The sequence below is a fragment of the Oncorhynchus mykiss genome, chromosome 3 (genome assembly GCF_057628025.1).
Source record: "Oncorhynchus mykiss isolate SJ-2025 chromosome 3, ASM5762802v1, whole genome shotgun sequence".
In the NCBI taxonomy this organism is placed as follows: Eukaryota; Metazoa; Chordata; class Actinopteri; order Salmoniformes; family Salmonidae; genus Oncorhynchus; species Oncorhynchus mykiss.
The window spans coordinates 49,601,482-49,621,322 of record NC_143024.1 but is presented as its reverse complement, the minus strand read 5'-3'; the positions used below and the strand labels follow the sequence as shown (position 1 = coordinate 49,621,322).

The window sequence follows — 19,841 nt, the reverse complement described above, 5'->3', positions numbered from 1 at the left end:
AATTACATAAAATCGCAATTGAATACATTTTAGCTAGTGAGTTCAGGGCAGCTGAATTGTGCGCAGCATAGGGTGGCGTACAATTGCCGCACAATTGGCCCAGCATCGTCCGGGTTTGGCATTGTAAATAAGAATTTGTTCTTAACTGACTTGTCTAGTTAAATAAAGGTAAAAAAAACCTGGAATGTTTCCAGTAGAACAAGTAGCACAGCTGAAACTTAACAGTTGCACAACATCATACAACGTACTGTCCCTGGGTACTTGAACACAAATCTGTACAGGTTGAGAGCTTCAAGTTACTTGGTGTTCACAAAAACCAACAAACTAACATGTTCCAAGCACACCAAGACAGTCGTGAAGAGGGCATGACAAAACCTAGTCCCCCTCAGGAGACTGAAAAGATTTGGCATGGGTCCTCAGATCGTCAAAAGTTTCTACAGCTGCACCATCAAGAGCATCCTGACTGGTTCCATCACTGCCTGGTATGGCAACTGCTCAGCATCTGACAGTAAGGTGCTACAGAGGGTAGTGCGTACGGCCCAGCACATCACTGGGGCCAAGCTTTCTGCCATCCAGGACCTCTATACCAGGTGGTGTCAGAAGAAGGCCCTAAAAATGGTCAAAGACTCCAGCCACCCTAGTCATAGACTGTTCTCTCTGCTACCACATGGCAAGTGGTACCGGAGTGCCAAGTCTAGATCCAAGAGGCTTCTAAAACAGCTTCTACCCCCAAGCCATAAGACTCCTGAATATCTAATCAAATGGCTACCCAGACTATTTGCATTGCCTCCCCCCTTTTACACCGCTGCTACTATCTGTTGTTATCGTCTATGCAAATTCACTTTAATAACTCTACCTACATGTACATATTACCTCAACTACCTCGACTAACCGGTGCCCCCGCACATTGACTCTGTACCGGTACCCCCCTGTATATAGTCTCGCTATTGTTATTTTACTGCTGCTCTTTAATTACTTGTTACTTTTTATTTCTTATTCTTATTAGTATTTTTTTTAACTGCATTGTTGGTTAGGGGCTCATAAGTAAGCATTTCACTGTATGGTCTACACCTGTTGTATTCAGCATTTCACTGTATGGTCTACACCTGTTGTATTCAGCATTTCACTGTATGGTCTACACCTGTTGTATTCAGCATTTCACTGTATGGTCTACACCTATTGTATTCAGCATTTCACTGTATGGTCTACACCTGTTTGTATTCGGCGCATTTGACTACTACAATTTGATTTGATTTGATACATGGTCCAGCATAGCCACAATACAAGAGCCAGTCAACAATTGCAAGGTATTTAGACCACAGTATTTAGGACCACATTGGAAATGAGTGTTTTAATCCTTTTTATATGTCATCCTCTGGGTTTCTTGTCCTCTTAAATACTGTTTTTAACTGTACAACTTGTGTAGAAAACCCTTACAGTGGACATTGACTGTTGGACATTTTCTCTCAGCCCTTTCTAACTCACAAACTCTGGGAAACCTCTTCACTCTGCAGAGAGCGGAGGTACTGGGGAATGGGTTTTCCATTGTTTATAGACACTCATCCCCCAAGTTTCACACCCCTGCTTCTGGAAAACTCCATTGCTAGGGGCAACTCTCCCCTGACCTGTCAGCCAATCATTGGCCTAGCAAGAGGCAGGAGATCCTCCCACACAATCTCCAAACTCTTCAGTTACATTTTGGAGCCTGTGTTGAGCACAGCCTCTGTATACCCCTGGCTACACACCAACTCATCAGCTGTACTTTTCTTCCTGGACAATCCTCCACCCTGGACCTCCTAACTGTGTTACTGTGTCACTATGGACTCATAACAGGTTAGGGTTCAGTTTGTATAATGAATTGTTCCGTATGTTATAAGCCCTTACAACTATGTAACTGTATGCTTATACATGCCTTATCCAGTCTTTATATGCAAGTAATTCATACATGGGTACTAGCCAAACTGAATATCCTGTTTATTTAGCCTCTTGGCATAGTTCTGGGCACAGTACATTTTCTAGGCCATGAAGAGTAGTCCTTCCATTGTTTGAAAGTGTAACCCAAGATGGCTACCGGGTGGTCACTGTTACACATCCAGCATGGCCGATCGGTGATGTCATCACACCCGGTCACTTCCTCATACAGTCCTAGCCTCTACGAAGATGGCTCATCTTTTTAAGTGGGAGAACTTGCACAATTGGTGGCTGACTAAATACTTTTTTGCCCCACTGTACACATAATTTCCCACCTCATGATGCCATCTATTTTGTGAAGTGCACCAGTCTTTCCGGCAGCAATGCACCCCCACATGATGTTGCCACCCCCATGCTTCACGGTTGGGATGGTGTTCTTCCGCTTGCAAGCATCCCCCTTTTTCCTCCTAACATAACAATGGTCATTATGACCAAACAGTTCTGTTTTTTGTTTCATTAGACCAGAGGACATTTCTCCAAAAAGTATGATCTTTGTCCCCATGTGCAGTTGCAAACCATAGTTTGGCTTTTTTATGGCGGTTTTGGAGCAGTGTCTTCTTCCTTGCTGAGCGGCCTTTCAGGTTATGTCAATATAGGACTTGTTTTACTGTGGATATAGATACTTTTGTACCTGTTTTTTACAGCATCTTCACAAGGTCCTTTGCTGTTGCTCTGGGATTTGCATTTTTCGCACCAAAGTACATTCATCTCCAGGAGACAGAACATGTCTCCTTCCTGAGCGGCATGACAGTTGCGTGATCCCATGGTGTTTATACTTGCGTACTATTGTTTGTACAGATTAATGTGGTACCTTAAGGCGTTTGGAAATTGCTCCCGAGAATGAACCAGACTTGATTTTCCCAAGAAGTTACGCAAAGAGGCACTGAGTTTAAAGGTAGGCCTTGAAATACATACACAGGTACACCGCCAATTGACTCAAATTATGTCAATTAGCCTATCAGAAGCTTCTAAAGCCATGACATCATTTTCTGGACTTTTCCAAGCTGTTTAAAGGCACAGTCAACTTAGTGTATGTAAACTTCTGATCCACTGGAATTGTGATACAGTGAATTATAAGTGAAATAATCTGTCTGTAAACAATTGTTGGAAAAAGTACTTGTGTCATGCACAAAGTAGATGTCCTAACCGACTTGCCAAAACTATAGTTTGTTAACAAGAAATTTGAGGAGTGGTTGAAAAACCAGTTTTTCTGACTTCAATTGTATTTTTGACATAATACACAAAAAACAAGGACCCGTTTTGACTTGTGAGCGCCACTTTCAAAACTACTGACTGGAAATTAGAAGTGAGCATCACTTTAAGTGTTCAGGCCAGCAGTAGAGACTCTCCCTATTAGTCACTATAGGCCTTAAGATGGCTGTCATTTTATTGATGCACAACCCAAGATGGCTGCCCCGATGGTCATATTGTAGAGCAGGGGTCTTCAACTTTTTCTTGCCCTTGGACCTCTGGCCAGGCAATCCGGCGACTGAGGGACCCCCATCATATGTTTGCAAAACATGTTTTGGATCTGGTGAATGCAACACACTATTACAGCTTATTGTGAAATAGACACAAATTAGGCACACAGGCACACAAAAAGTCCACTTTTTGTGTGTATTACACAATTTTCAACCCCAAGGCATTTTGTGTGTATTACACAATTTTCTTTCTTCATAACGCATAGGCTAGCTTGGTGGCTAACATTAGCTAGGCTAAGGGTTAAGGTTAGTGGTTAGGTTTAGGGGTTAAGGTTAGAGTTAGTTAACATGCTAGCTAAGTAGATAAAGGGTTAGGTTTAGGAGTTAGGTTAAAGGGTTAGGGTCAGGGAAAGGGTTAGCTGACATGCTAAGTAGTTGCAAAGTAGCTCAAAAGTAGTAAAGAATTGCAAGGCAGCTAATTAGTGAAAAGGTTATCCATAATGAGTTTCACACAACCTTTGGGTTGCTAGACGTTCACATCCACCCACCCATCCTCCCTGACCAACCTCCCACTTATTGTTTATGTATTAAGTAACGTACTGTCTTTATCTGTGATTGAAATGCACTGTATACAAAATTGTGTACTGCACAAGAAAAAAATGTACTATTTCGTGTGCATGTCACAAATTTCCAATAAGCAATTTGTGTCTATTCCACAATAATCTGTGATACTGATTTGGTGAATGATAATGGCAATGACAAATAATCAACATTATAAAATGAATAGATTTGGTAGATAGATGTTCATTCTAATGACCTCCCCACAATATACACTGAACAAAAATATAAACGCAACATGTAAAGTGTTGGTCCCATTTTTCATGAACAGAAATTAAACATCCCTGATTTTTTTTGTTGAAACTCACAACATTATTATTTCTGTTATTTCTGGACTAATTTGTTTACCTCTCTGTTAGTGAGAATTTCTCATTTTCCAAGATAATCCATCCACTTGACAGGTGTGGCATATCAGCAAGCTGATTAAACAGGTGCACCTTGTGCTGGGACAGTAAAAGGCCACTCTAAAATGTGCAGGTTTGTCTCACAACACAATACCATAGATGTCTGAAGTTTCAGGGAGTGTGCAATTGGTATGCTGACTGCTGTAATGTCCACCTGAGCTGTAGAAAGAGAATTGAATGTTTGTTTCTCTACCATAAGCAGCCTCCAAAGTCGTTTTAGAGAATTTGGCATTACATCCAACTTCTTCACCGGTGGGTTGTACATACCCACAGCTGATGACATTGTGGGTTTGTACAACAGAATAATTTCTGCACAAACTGTCAGAAACCGTCTCAGCGAGAATAAAGTTTGGCGTCGTAATGGCTTCAGTGAGTAAATGCTCACTTTCGATGGCCACCATCAGCTGGAGAAGTGTGCTCTTCACATATGTATCCCGGTTTCAACTGTACCGGGCAGATGGCAGACAGCGTGTATGGCATTGTGTGGGCGAGCGGTTTGCTGATGTCAACATTGTGAACATGGTGGTGGTGGGATTATGATATGGGCAGGCATAATTTACAGACAGCGAACAAAATTACATTTATCTATGGTTGAATGCACAGAGATACCGTGATGAGATCCTGAGGCCCACTGTCGTGCCATTCATCCGCTGGCCATGTTTCAGCATGATAATGCATGGCCTGATGTCACAAGGACCTGTACACAATTCCTGGAAGCTGAAAAAAATGCAGATCCTCGTTTGAATACCCCTGTTCGAGAGGCCTACTGTTCACACATGAATGTAGTCACCTAGCATGCTAAAGCTATGCCCAGCCGCTAATTGTATACTGCATATATAACTGTGCTCTGTAGCCTAGCGTGCCAGCTGCTGTTGTACATATTACTGTGTGCTATGTTAGCCATATTTGCCATATTTGCTAATGTTAGAATGTCAGTTGTGCTCCTACATGCTGTGCAGTGTATTACACCCGCCAGCCCATGGACTAGCTAGCGTGCTAGCTCATTGCTTTGCATATATTGTTCCCTTTGGGTGCTATGCTCGTTTATTAGCCTATGATACAAGTTGCTGTATGATGCCTTGATGTAACATTGCCTATTGCCATAGCACATTGTGACTGCATAGTTATCTGGTATGCTATTGCTATCATGTACATTCTCTATTGTCATTATACAGTCACTAGCCTGTTATTACCACAATGTAAATACATTCTCTGTATTTCTCTCGCTTGTAGAAACCACGACCACTAATTCCCTCCTCTGTAAAGTTGTGCATGTGTGCCTTCCTTGGGTGTGGAGTAAAGTGTGAATTGTATCCTTGTCTCCTGCTAGTCATTACCAGTCATTTTATCGGGACTCTGGGACAGTTGTACCTATACTAACCTATTTCGGAGCCCACCGACCAACAGGTGGCTCCCTTCTTTTTTTGGCCTTCAGAAAAGCCATATACACTGATAGTACAAAACATTAGCAACGCCTTCCTAATATTGAGTTGCACCCCCTTTTGACCTCAGAACAGCGCATGTGCACGTGAATTTGTACACAGGTCCTCACTCACACAAAGACATGCATGCAGATACCAATACAGGTATGAATACATATGCAGATGCACACCAGCAAAGACAGACACACACACACACACACACACACACACACACACACACACACACACACACACACACACACACACACACACACACACACACACACACACACACACACAAGCACACACACAAGCACACAGACACATACTTAAGCAAGGTGAGTATCAGAGTTTGAAGATCTCATCTACATTGAACCAAAGCTGTACATTTGTATAGCTGAATGACACTTTTTCCATTTATTTTACCCTAAATAAAATGTATCAATAAATCAATGTTTTATTCAATGTTCTTGATATTCAGTATGTGATACACTGTATGTATTCATGAATTGCTCTCTTCTTTTTTTGGCCCTCAGACACGCTAGCTTGTATAACTTCCTAATATTGAGTTGCACCCCCTTTTGCTCTCAGAACAGCCTCAATTTGCCAGGGTATGGACTCTACAAATCAAATCAAATCAAATCAAATTTTATTTGTCACATACACATGGTTAGCAGATGTTAATGCGAGTGTAGCGAAATGCTTGTGCTTCTAGTTCCGACAATGCAGTAATAACAAGTAATCTAACTAACAATTCCAAAACTACTGTCTTGTACACAGTGTAAGGGGATAAAGAATATGTACATAAGGATATATGAATGAGTGATGGTACAGAGCAGCATAGGCAAGATACAGTAGATGGTATCGGGTACAGTATGTACAAATGAGATGAGTATGTAAACAAAGTGGCATAGTATAGTATAAAGTGGCTAGTGATACATGTATTACATAAGGATACCGTCGATGATATAGAGTACAGTATATACGTATGCATATGAGATGAATAATGTAGGGTAAGTAACATTTATATAAGGTAGCATTGTTTAAAGTGGCTAGTGATATATTTACATCATTTCCCATCAATTCCCATTATTAAAGTGGCTGGAGTTGAGTCAGTGTCAGTGTGTTGGCAGCAGCCACTCAGTGTTAGTGGTGGCTGTTTAACAGTCTGATGGCCTTGAGATAGAAGCTGTTTTTCAGTCTCTCGGTCCCAGCTTTGATGCACCTGTACTGACCTCGCCTTCTGGATGATAGCGGGGTGAACAGGCAGTGGCTCGGGTGGTTGATGTCCTTGATGATCTTTATGGCCTTCCTGTGACATCGGGTGGTGTAGGTGTCCTGGAGGGCAGGTAGTTTGCCCCCGGTGATGCGTTGTGCAGACCTCACTACCCTCTGGAGAGCCTTACGGTTGAGGGCGGTGCAGTTGCCATACCAGGCGGTGATACAGCCCGCCAGGATGCTCTCGATTGTGCATCTGTAGAATTTTGTGAGTGCTTTTGGTGACAAGCCGAATTTCTTCAGCCTCCTGAGGTTGAAGAGGCGCTGCTGCGCCTTCTTCACGATGCTGTCTGTGTGAGTGGACCAATTCAGTTTGTCTGTGATGTGTATGCCGAGGAACTTAAAACTTGCTACCCTCTCCACTACTGTTCCATCGATGTGGATAGGGGGGTGTTCCCTCTGCTGTTTCCTGAAGTCCACAATCATCTCCTTAGTTTTGTTGACGTTGAGTGTGAGGTTGTTTTCCTGACACCACACTCCGAGGGCCCTCACCTCCTCCCTGTAGGCCGTCTCATCGTTGTTGGTAATCAAGCCTACCACTGTTGTGTCGTCCGCAAACTTGATGATTGAGTTGGAGGCGTGCGTGGCCACGCAGTCGTGGGTGAACAGGGAGTACAGGAGAGGGCTCAGAACGCAACCTTGTGGGGCCCCAGTGTTGAGGATCAGCGGGGAGGAGATGTTGTTGCCTACCCTCACCACCTGGGGGCGGCCCGTCAGGAAGTCCAGTACCCAGTTGCACAGGGCGGGGTCGAGACCCAGGGTGTTACAAGGTGTCGAAGTCGTTCCACAGTGATGCTTGCCCATGTTGACTCCAATGCTTCCTACAGTTGTGTCAAGTTGCCTGGATGTCCTTTGAGTGGTGTACCATTCACTATACACATTTTAGTTATTCATTATGTATTAATGATTCATAAAACCATTCATAAGATGTTTAATATAAACATTTAAATAAATCCTTCAAAAAAGCATCCAACCACTGCTCTAGACCAACTAAGAGTTGCATTCTAAGTGTGTATCTAACTGTCCTCTCCGGTGTGGTGTGTTAAGGGCTGACAGCGGCAGCGGCGGCAGCTGCCAACGCGGCCATTGCCGAAGCCATGAAGGTGAAGAAGATCAAGCTGGAGGTGATGAGCGGCTACCACGGCAACGCCAACCAGCATGGGGCAGACGGTGAGAACGGAGACGTCAGCTCCAGTGTGGGTGAGTCAGTCATTGTGCCCTTCACACACACACACACACGCAAGCGTACAGGTGCATACAGGTCTTCACACTCACACAAAGACATGCATGCAGATAGCAATGCAGGTATGAATACATATGCAGACGCACACAACGGTACAGACACATAAATAAGCAAGGCGAGTATCAGAGTTTGCAGATCTCATCTACATACAGCTTGTTTTGAACCAAAGCTGTACATTTGTATAGCTGAATTCCACTACAAGCCACTACAAGCTTGTATCCAGGATGTATCACAACCGGCCATGATTGGGAGTCCCATAGGGCGGCGCACAATTGGCCCAGCATCGTCCGGTTTTGGCCGGTGTGGGCCATCATTGTAAATAAGAATTTGCTCTTAACTGACTTGCCTAGTTAAAGGTTAAATAAAAAATAAAACATATAATTAATAACAGCTCAAAGATACTCTCAAGCTAAGGTACTGGATTCCAAACATACCTATTCTTGCCAGTGTGGAGCAGAGTGTAGACAGTTCAGAGAATACAGGTTCAGTTGAAACATCTACAAAATATCCTTATATGTTCACTGCAGTTCTAACTTGGCTAGTATATTATTAAGTTGGATGTCTATAAAACAATTGTATCATTATTTGCATTTGTCCACGTCTTTGTAATGCAATGGTACATTCTATCTGTAAAGTATTTTTCTCTACTGCGCTGTAAAATCCCCCGCCTTCGTATCCAATCTAAAAACAACACAGACATTGTTAATACAAAGTTTAATCCATGAACACTGTATCCCAAAGCTATTAGCCATAAACTCAGTCTCTAATTTATTTTATTTAATCACAGCAAGAGCATTGCTTTTTCAATATGTGCCATTTCAATTAATTATTAGCCCACAAATGCAGACGGATTTTGCTCATATCGCCACCGAGCCACTTAGCGTATTGTGGAAAATGATAATATAGTGTTGAATTATTATGAGCCCATTACAAATTATAGGCTCCATGTAATCCCTAAAGCTTTGATACACTAAATAGTGTTTTCGATTCACTTTCTATTATTAAGTGTCTCGACAGAAGTACTTGACGCTGTATATTTGGGTAAAAACAGGATGCTGTCACTAAGCAGATTGAACAAAGCACAATTCATGAGCTCTGAGGTCATCAATCCCCAAAAAATGAAAACGGGTCTACGACCAATGAGAAAACGAGGCTACGAGGTCACCGAAATCAAGATAAATGGGAATAAGAACAGCAAGGCTACGGCAATGGAGCTAATAAGAAACTGTTTTATCTTTTTACAATTTAAATTGTAACCTTGAGCACACGGCCAGCCAGCAACACATAAGAAAGCACTCCCTGAAGAATCATAATTCTGTTGAAGGGAGCAGCGGTGTGTGAGTGCCATTGCGTGTGTGTGTGTGTGTGTGTGTGTGTGTGTGTGTGTGTGTGTGTGTGTGCGCGTGCATCTGTATGCATATCTGTGTTTATTTCTCTTGATAGGCGTGTGTGTGTGTGTGCGCGTGCATGTGTGTGGATGGGTGTGTGTTTGTGTGCGCGGGTGCGTCGGTCACGACATTAGCTCTCTGAATGAAATATATGGCGGGGACGCCTCTCAGCCCCATCCACAATCAATTGGATTATTTTCCTTTAATATTTACTTGCAGCGATGAGTTGCTCGTGTGCATGGTGATGAACAGTCTGCCACTGGTGTTTGAAGGTGACCTGTCACTGCGTATGGACAAATCTCTCTCGCAGAAATGTAGAAAATAAATCATTAGGGGCTAGGCAGGCAGACAGAGGCCCCATCTCTCTTTCTCTCTCCCCCTTCTCTCTTTCTATCTCGCCTCTCTCCTTCTCTCCCCTCTCACTCACTCTCCCTGGATTTAAATTGGCCTCAGATTTATGATTTGAATGAATGCTTCGTTTGGTCAAAGGAATGGCTTGCTGAGACAAATTATGTTTGGTACTGAAGCCATCCTTATATTGATTACTGGGTGTCGCAGCAATCTCTTGTTTATATCAGCCACTCTCATGTGACAGGGGTGGCCAGCAGAAGTCATCTAGATAATCCACAGGAGATACAGTATAGTCTCTTCAGATGGAAGGAAGGAACAGAGATAGAAAGGAACATTTACTGGGTAAAAGTATGTGTCATTATTTAGTTTTAGCGAATCACACAACTGCGAGGAGTGCCTCCTTAAAAAGAGGTGCACAAGACATGTAATGCATACACACGGGGGAGGGTTATAGGGAAGATGTGGGAGATGATTGGTTGGTGCCAATGCCTATGCGCCGGGAGTTTCTCCCGGTCTTTCTGTATTGGCTAAAGAAGGCCACACCAGACTCTTTCTCTTTTGGGCAGAAGTGTCTGGGAACAAAATTAGTATAGTATAGTCTTATCAGATGGACAATGTAAAGAGAGCAACATTTAAGCAATGTTTAAAAAGGGAAAGCCAACACTTCTTCCACATTTAAAATAGAAAAAGCAACGTTCTGTCAATGTTTCAATTGCTAGTTGCACCTAAAGGTTCGTTAAAATAGACCAGGGAGGGTCAGCTATTGTAAAGTTTAATTTCTTCTCAATTACTTATCTGGTTAAATGAAATGGCCATATTTGCAAAGGGATCTCTTTCATTGCTAGGGAACATTTATTGTGTTAAAACAAAAACAAAAACAGACCCTTTGACACATACCATGAAGAGCATAAATGTTTTGCTCATGTTTGCAATATAATCTGCTTCACTCTCAGCACTCAGGGCCTTGCTTAGGATATTGCTTAGGCTAATGCCTATACTTCCCTGCAGTACTTAGTCCCATGTCTAGCTTGGATTCCTGCATGCCTAATATGTCCTGGTCTATAGTCCATTATGCCTGTGGAATCCAGGCCTCTAAATCACTTGACAGATATAGCTGTATGACTGTGCAAGAGGGGAACTTGATTTGGCCACTGCCTTGTTGGGCTCTGTTGGTCTGGACTCAATGCAGGGCAGTTCTGATGAGGAAGTGAATAAATGCTCTGTTTTAAAGAGAAAGAGAGAGAGAGAGTGTGAATACAAAATAAAATAGTAATTCAGAAGGGTTGAAGGTGAGGATGATAGTGTAATAATTGTACAATACTACTACTACTTCTTCTAGATAAAGGAAGAGACAGAGGCAGAGACAGCGGGGTAAATGCAGGCATAGACAGAGGTATAGAAACAAGGCAGACACAAAAGCAGAGACAGAGAAATTAAAGACAAATACAGAGGTAATGTTAGAGGCAAGGACAGAAATAAAGGCAGGGACAAAGGCAGAGACAGATGCAGAAACAGAGAAAGGGACAGAGGCAGAGAAAGACAGAGGTAGAGACTGTGAAGGACACCCTATTCTGTTGGTGGAGTTGGATTGCTGTGTGTCTGCCGCCATTGTGTTGGTGTCAATGGAACACGCTAATGTTTCTCTCCCACATATGAAATATTAATCACATTGTTTCCCCTATATTGATATTCGTTGTCGCCACTAATTTTCAGGGTTGTTAAAATATTTTCAGTGTACACTTAAATGACTAAAGCCAGATATAAAGTATGTACTGGAGCTATTGGAGCTATGCATTGTTTAATAAGATCATCTTTGAACACTAACAATCACCAAACTAAAAACTAGATTGTCAAGGAGTATCTAAAATTCATAAAAATGTCATGGCATGGATTTTACTATGTTTAAGTCACTTAAATAGCATAATAACATGGCATGAGCCATGGCAAAATGTGTAGAATTGCAGGAAACTAGCTTTAAAACTGTAAAATGTTCTTTCCACCCAATGTCGAAATTTGTAGAATTGGAGGAAATTACATTGCAACATTTTGTCTCTGTGGCTAAGAGAAGGGCCGTTAAAATGTTGGGTTGGAGACGGCACCATTGGCCTTGTCCACTCTGACACCCCGTCTCCAACCCACAATAACCTTGCCAACGCTGCTGAAAAAAAAGCTTAGGGGAAACACTGAATCACAAATAGACCTTCCTGTTTGCATCAACGTTATTATTTATCAGGAAAAACATGCAGCTAGCTCAACTCAACCCAGCCAAGTGACCACACATCCTGTCAAAGGGGAGGAAGGGAGGTAGGAGAGTGTGTGTGTGTGAGAGAGAGCTTGTTCTCTGATTAGACAAAACGTTTGTCTCTCGCTCTCTTTGATTCTCCCTGACAGTCTTGTAAAGGAGGTGGTGTGTGTGTGTGTGTGTGTGTGTGTGTGTGTGTGTGTGTGTGTGTGTGTGTGTGAGTGAGCATCCATGTTGCTTTCAAAGGGGGCTCAGAGGCCCTCACAATGTGTACAATGTGGATTGTTCCTGTGGCTGTCAGGAAATGCCACAATTACAGATCACAAAACCAGGTTAGAGCGCATGTGGCACTAGGCCTTGCAGTGTGATAAACAGCCAGCCAGCCATTCAATCCCAACGCCCTGACCCCAACCACAACCTTCATTACCGGGACAGAAAACATTGTCAGCTGCTGCCCACTAACAAAAACCTGCCAATTTTTTTTTCAGGAGTGAGAAAAGAAAATAAGTGTTTAAGACCATGAGCCAGTAGAACAGAGAAGAGAAGAAAACACCCCTCTCTTTACTGTTTTCTCTTTTCAAGCCCCCCCCCCCCCCCCCCCTCTATTTAAAATAGACATGACTGGTTCAGTGGAGATTCTCTGGGAACCGTAATTAGTAAGATCGTATCATGTATCGCTGTTTATGCTCTCTATGTTGTAGAGCTCCACCTCTTTCTCTTCATCTCTAGCCCCCATTCTCTGGCCATGCACCTGACTCCACCTCACCGCGGTGACAGTAATGGACCTTACATTTGGTCTGTAATTAGGTGTGGGAATTCCATCCGTCATCAACCAGACAATGCTGTCATGTACATCTTAAAGGGATACCGCGAGATTTCAAAATTAGGTTGTTTATCTACTTTGTCAGACAAACTCATGGAAAACATTTGAATGTCTCGGCGTGCAGTTTGGAGATGATTGAAGTTAGCATATTGTTAGTTTAGCCCAATTGCTGGAAGTCTCCCGGTACAGTAGCCAGCTCCTCACATAAGCAGGACAATAGACCTTCTAAATACTCCAAAACTAGGCGGTTGGTCATTTATAGTATTACAAAGCTATACATAGTAATCTATATTTTGTGAATGTATCTAATAATAATAAGAAACTATCCACTATCCACTTCTTCATTCTTATATATTAATGTGTGTGTGTGTGTGTGTGTGTGTGTGTGTGTGTGTGTGTGTGTGTGTGTGTGTGTGTGTGTGTGTGTGTGTGTGTGTGTGTGTGTGTGTGTGTGTGTGTGTGTGTGTGTGTGTGTGTGTGTGTGTGTGTGTGTGTGTGTGTGTGTGTGTGTGTGTGTGTGTGTGTGTGTGTGTGTGCGTGCGTGTTTGTGTGTGTGCGTGCGTGTGTGTGTTGCCGAGCTGGCTGGGGCCCCTGAGAGGGCTCCGTGAGGAGAAGACCACAGCTGTACACAGCGAGCAACTAATTGGCCCTTATCTGGCTGTCCCATTCATCTTCATTTTTTACCAATTACTGAGCATTATCTGTGTTCTCAGTTGGCTATGGGACTTAATCCTTTTTGGTTAAGCTGCTTGTGGCAGCTTGCAAAATTTAAAATGGGGAAGGAGAGAGGGAGGAGGGAGAAGGGAGAAGGGGAGCAGAAGTCACAGCGATAAACAAACTCGGGAAACTTCCCATCACCTCTCCCAAACCCCCCCCCCGGAGGAAGGAATCAATAAACAATGACATCACGTGAAGGGGAGAACAAAGAGAGGGATAAAAGAGAGAGAAAGACACAGATAAAGAGAGAGAGATGGAGGAAAGGACAGGGGGAGAGAATCAATTATCGGCATTATAACTCAGGTCCTTGTTTGCAAACGCAGCGGCCTCATTGATTAAGCTTGCTCCGGTTGCTCTTGCCATTATTGACTTGTTAAAACCATATTTTCTCCTCATCAGTGGGTTTCATGTTTGCGGTCGTCAGCAGACAGATAACAATTATTTTAAAAGGTCTTCATCAATTATTCAGGGTGTATTCATTTTGGCAAGCTCCAAATGCCCCATGTTAAGTTTTGGTGTGTGTGTGTGTTTTTTCCCCCATAGCAGCAGAGAACTGAACCAGGACACATTGTTCCTCCAGACGGTACATCAACACATTTAGCCCTTATTATCTGAGATCAATGTTTAACTAGGTTTCTCTATATATGGGGTAAACACTAAGATAGGCCATATGGCATTGATTGTATTGCAAACTGGGTTAGAATATATGTTAATTGTTGTATTCTGTAGAATGTCTTTCTTTTTATGTCTGTGACTGTGTCTGTATTGTATGGTTTAGTAGAGGAACAACAATTAAACCATTGTTATTACAATAAATACATTACAGGATGTAGAAATTACTGTGCATTAAATCACACGTAATAATCCTGGAAAATAATCCTAGATATGATATCAAAAGCAAACCTGGATAAATAAATGTAGACTAATAAATACTGTAAATAAAATAAGTCCATCTTCATGCAGTGTGCAGTGCCTCCTACTCTTTGAAAGGGATATTTTTTGGTCACAAGCTCTGCACCAGCTGTCAACCAAGCTTCACTGCTGCAATTTAATTAGTCAGTTGATGTCCTTTCTAATAATAAAGCTCTCAGGGTGGAAGGACACATCTAGCCACTAGCTAGTGCCTGGCTTTGTTAGCCATGTTAGCCTCCTTAGCACTGGTGGCCTAGGATGTTAGCTTGGTTAATACTTGTAAAATTACTTTCTTAATTGTGCCTGAGGAGATAAATAAAGTTTTATCAAACTGAATTTAATTAGCACTGGTGGTCTAGGATGTTAGCCTGATTAGCACTGGTTGCCTAGGATGTTAGCCTGGTTAGCATTGGGTAGCCTTAGGACTCTAGCTTGGTTAGTGCTGGTGGCCTAGGTCTAGGACATTAACTTAGCACTGAACTGGTGGCCTGGGGCATTGACTGTCTGACTGCCTGCCCTCCTTTAGACAGACAGACAGACAGACAGACAGACAGACAGACAGACAGACAGACAGACAGACAGACAGACAGACAGACAGACAGACAGACTATATAGACTGAACAAAACTGTACAGAGGACTCTCTCTCTCTCTCTCTCTCTCTCTCTCTCTCTCTCTCTCTCTCTCTCCCTTTCTTCTCTCTCCCTCTCTTCCTCCTGGACTTTGGTCCTCCCAACCTCTCTACTAGTGACTCAGGCCCAGGGGAGTCAGGTGACAGATAATGTCAGGTGACACATTTTTATTTCATAAGATAAACTCGATAATCTTAAATGTATGTTAATGAAGTCAAATGTCCTTGTTCTAATTTCGCTTGCATTCGGCTGTTAAGCATCCGCTTTAAAATTGTAATATGCATTATGGGGGAATTGTGTGGAGGCACACAAATGCTGATATAGATTAGAATATCAAGGAGAATTGATTAAACATTATTCCTGTAATGATCCATATCAAGTTCTATCATCTTTGAGTGGCAGTGGTGGTGTGGCGGTCTTATTAGAGCTGTGAGAGAGAGATCAAGAGGGAGAGAGAGAGAGAGAGAGACAAAAGAAGAGAGAAAGGGAGAGGTAGAGAGGATCATCACAAAAATAGAGGGAGAGAGGAAGACAGAGTAAAAAAGTGTGGCACGCTACACAAACCACATGTCATGCAAATATTTGTACAACTGTCTCTTGCGGTTACCTCACCACGACAGGGGCACGGTTAAATAAAAACAACTGACCAGTCGACTTGTCAGCCCTCATCAACATTAGGGCTTCCTTCTTCATTAATTGGAGTGATTAATATGAAGGAATTTGATGCAGCGGGTGATGCATGCGTCGGGGCTGTCCCCTTTGTAGCATCCACTGTCAGGTTGCATTTAGCAGGGATAGGGGCTGACCTTTAGGGAGTGAAGAGATCAAGACAATTTGAAAAGACAGTGTCACTTGGGTTCAATGTGATACTGTGTAATAGATGACATTCCAACCTTTCACTGATGACGGGCTTTCGCAGGTTTTTTGAGTGATGTGAAATAAAGTGGTTATAAGGGCACACGGCGAGACCCAGATACAGACACAGGAGGCAGATGGTTAGATTCCAAGATATTTATTAACAATCCAAAAGGGGTATGCAAGAGAATGGTCATGGACAGGCAAAAGGTCAAAACCAGTTCAGTTCCAGAGGTACAGAATAGCAGGCAGGCTCGAGGTCAGGGCAGGCAGAATGGTCAGGCAGGTGGGAATGGAGTCCAGAAAAACAGGCAAAGGTCAAAACGGGAGGACTAGTAAAACAGAATAGAAAAGCAGGAGCACGAACTGTCACAGAGACACAAGAAACACAGGGATGAATACACCAGGGAAAATAAGTGACACCTGGAAAGGATGGAGACAATCACAAGGACAGGTGAAACAGATCAGGGCGTGAAAGTGGTATTGAAATATGCATGCATTTGGCTGTGAACGCGTTTGAATGTTAATGATGTTGATAGAGTCATTTCACAACAGACACAAACAAAGATGGAGGAGACTAAGTACTTGTGTCGTGTAAAAATATTATATACAGTACCAGTCAAAAGTTTGGACACACCTAGTCATTCCAGGGTTTTTCTATATTTTGTCATGACTTTCCCTCCTGGGTGAGGATCAAAGAAAGCCACTCCCCCCCCTCTCTCCCACCAGAGAGGAAGGGGGGAGTGGGGCCGATTCTATGACTTTAACGACCGGTCGTAAACTTTCTCTCTCTGGATCTGCAGTATGGAGAAGTCAAACATAATTTGTGTAGAGAGAGAATCTGACACCAAAACTCCAACATTCAAAAGTGGATAATGAAACAATATTTCCAACATAAAGAATGTGGAAAATGGTTGGTGGGGATCAAAATAATACAGTGCCTTGCAAAAGTATTCGGCCCCGTTGAACTTTGCGACCTTTTGCCACATTTCAGGCTTCAAACATAAATATATAAAACTGTATTTTTTTGTGAAGAATCAACAACAAGTGGGACAGAATCATGAAGTGGAACGACATTTATTGGATATTTCAAACTTTTTTAACAAATCAAAAACTGAAAAATTGGGCGTGCAAAATTATTCAGCCCCCTTAAATTAATACTTTGTAGCGCCACCTTTTGCTGCGATTACAGCTGTAAGTCGCTTGGGGTATGTCTCTATCAGTTTTGCACATCGAGAGACTGACATTTTTTCCCATTCCTCCTTGCAAAACAGCTCGAGCTCAGTGAGGTTGGATGGAGAGCATTTGTGAACAGCAGTTTTCAGTTCTTTCCACAGATTCTCGATTGGATTCAGGTCTGGACTTTGACTTGGCCATTCTAACACCTGGATATGTTTATTTTTGAACCATTCCATTGTAGATTTTGCTTTATGTTTTGGATCATTGTCTTGTTGGAAGACAAATCTCCGTCCCAGTCTCAGGTCTTTTGCAGACTCCATCATTCTTCCAGAATGGTCCTGTATTTGGCTCCATCCATCTTCCCATCAATTTTAACCATCTTCCCTGTCCCTGCTGAAGAAAAGCAGGCCCAAACCATGATGCTGCCACCACCATGTTTGACAGTGGGGATGGTGTGTTCAGTGTGATGAGCTGTGTTGCTTTTACGCCAAACATAACGTTTTGCATTGTTGCCAAAAAGTTCAATTTTGGTTTCATCTGACCAGAGCACCTTCTTCCACATGTTTGGTGTGTCTCCCAGGTGGCTTGTGGCAAACTTTAAACAACACTTTTTATGGATATCTTTAAGAAATGGCTTTCTTCTTGCCACTCTTCCATAAAGGCCAGATTTGTGCAATATACGACTGATTGTTGTCCTATGGACAGAGTCTCCCACCTCAGCTGTAGATCTCTGCAGTTCATCCAGAGTGATCATGGGCCTCTTGGCTGCATCTCTGATCAGTCTTCTCCTTGTATGAGCTGAAAGTTTAGAGGGACGGCCAGGTCTTGGTAGATTTGCAGTGGTCTGATACTCCTTCCATTTCAATATTATCGCTTGCACAGTGCTCCTTGGGATGTTTAAAGCTTGGGAAATCTTTTTGTATCCAAATCCGGCTTTAAACTTCTTCACAACAGTATCTCGGACCTGCCTGGTGTGTTCCTTGTTCTTCATGATGCTCTCTGCGCTTTTGACGGACCTCTGAGACTATCACAGTGCAGGTGCATTTATACGGAGACTTGATTACACACAGGTGGATTGTATTTATCATCATTAGTCATTTAGGTCAACATTGGATCATTCAGAGATCCTCACTGAACTTCTGGAGAGAGTTTGCTGCACTGAAAGTAAAAGGGCTGAATAATTTTGCACGCCCAATTTTTCAGTTTTTGATTTGTTAAAAAAGTTTGAAATATCCAATAAATGTCGTTCCACTTTATGATTGTGTCCCACTTGTTGTTGATTCTTCACAAAAAAATACACTTTTATATCTTCATGTTTGAAGCCTGAAATGTGGCAAAAGGTCGCAAAGTTCCAGGGGGCCGAATGACTTTCGCAAGGCACTGTAAATCCTGTCAAAAGTTTACTGTTTTGTGATATCATTAAGGACGGTATAACTAAATAACTGTAACTCTACGAATGTATATGTCCCAGTTATCAGATTTACATCTAAATGTTGTAAAACGTAAATTGAACTATTTGTGAGAAGATGAAATGTGATTTTAGCCTTCTAAATGAGAACTGTTTTAACCACGCCCACGTGATCAAAGACATTGTGGCAATGTCATGGATCCGCCCTCCAAGGCGAGTGGCTAAAAGGACTGCTAACAAAATTTACATTAGACCAAGCAGGTGGACGGTGTTGAGCTGGACGTCACGAGTGGTTAGACTCGTGACCAGGAAGCTTAGAGAGGTGGCTACACGTTGAAATGGTTTAAAACTACAAGACCAGAACATGGTTACAAACTTTGAAACTTTCAACAGAGAAGAAGACTAGACTAAGACATACACCATCTGCAGCTCTGCGTGTAAAGTTGTCTAGAACTTTGACCAAAGGCACAAGGAAGATCTTTTCAAACAACAATTGGAACGTCTTATCTATTCAGTCTAACGAACACTCAGAGACAAAAAAGCCTACAACTGAGGACATTGTGACCTCTGCTGGACAACCAGAGACTTACATAAGGTGTTAAATATCCATATTTACGGTGAGCATATTATTCAACTGTATGTACGATAGTTGAATTCCTTTGTCTCTCTTCTTTCGCTCTTTCTTTCCCCACCCCTTTGATTGTGTAACAAGCCGTCATATCGGGTTAGTCCACTAGGGACTTTTCATTGCATTATGTTAGTAATCAATTAAACATATACCATGTGTGCGTGTTTATGTATTTCTGTGTGATTATTTAGTTAGTTAAATAAGTTAAATAATATTAAAATAATAAAATAAATAAATTAAATAATTAAGTCAATTTGTGTATCACTGAATCATCATTTAGACTAGGGTTCATGCAGAGTTGAAGTCAACGACATTCAGAATGAGACTGATATGAGGTTAAAAAAAAGATTAA

General features: G+C 42.3%; 1 protein-coding gene across 6 annotated transcripts in view; it reads left to right on the top strand.

Moving 5' to 3' along the window:
- LOC110519943 (dachshund homolog 1) overlaps window positions 1–19,841 on the top strand; it is a 248,041-nt gene that overhangs the window by 162,462 nt on the left and 65,738 nt on the right. For all 6 annotated transcript variants that reach the window (XM_036974002.2, XM_036974003.2, XM_036974001.2 and 3 more), the window contains exon 3: window positions 8,161–8,313. In XM_036974002.2, the coding sequence (XP_036829897.1) occupies window positions 8,161–8,313 (153 nt within the window). The remainder of the gene's footprint in view (window positions 1–8,160; window positions 8,314–19,841) is intronic.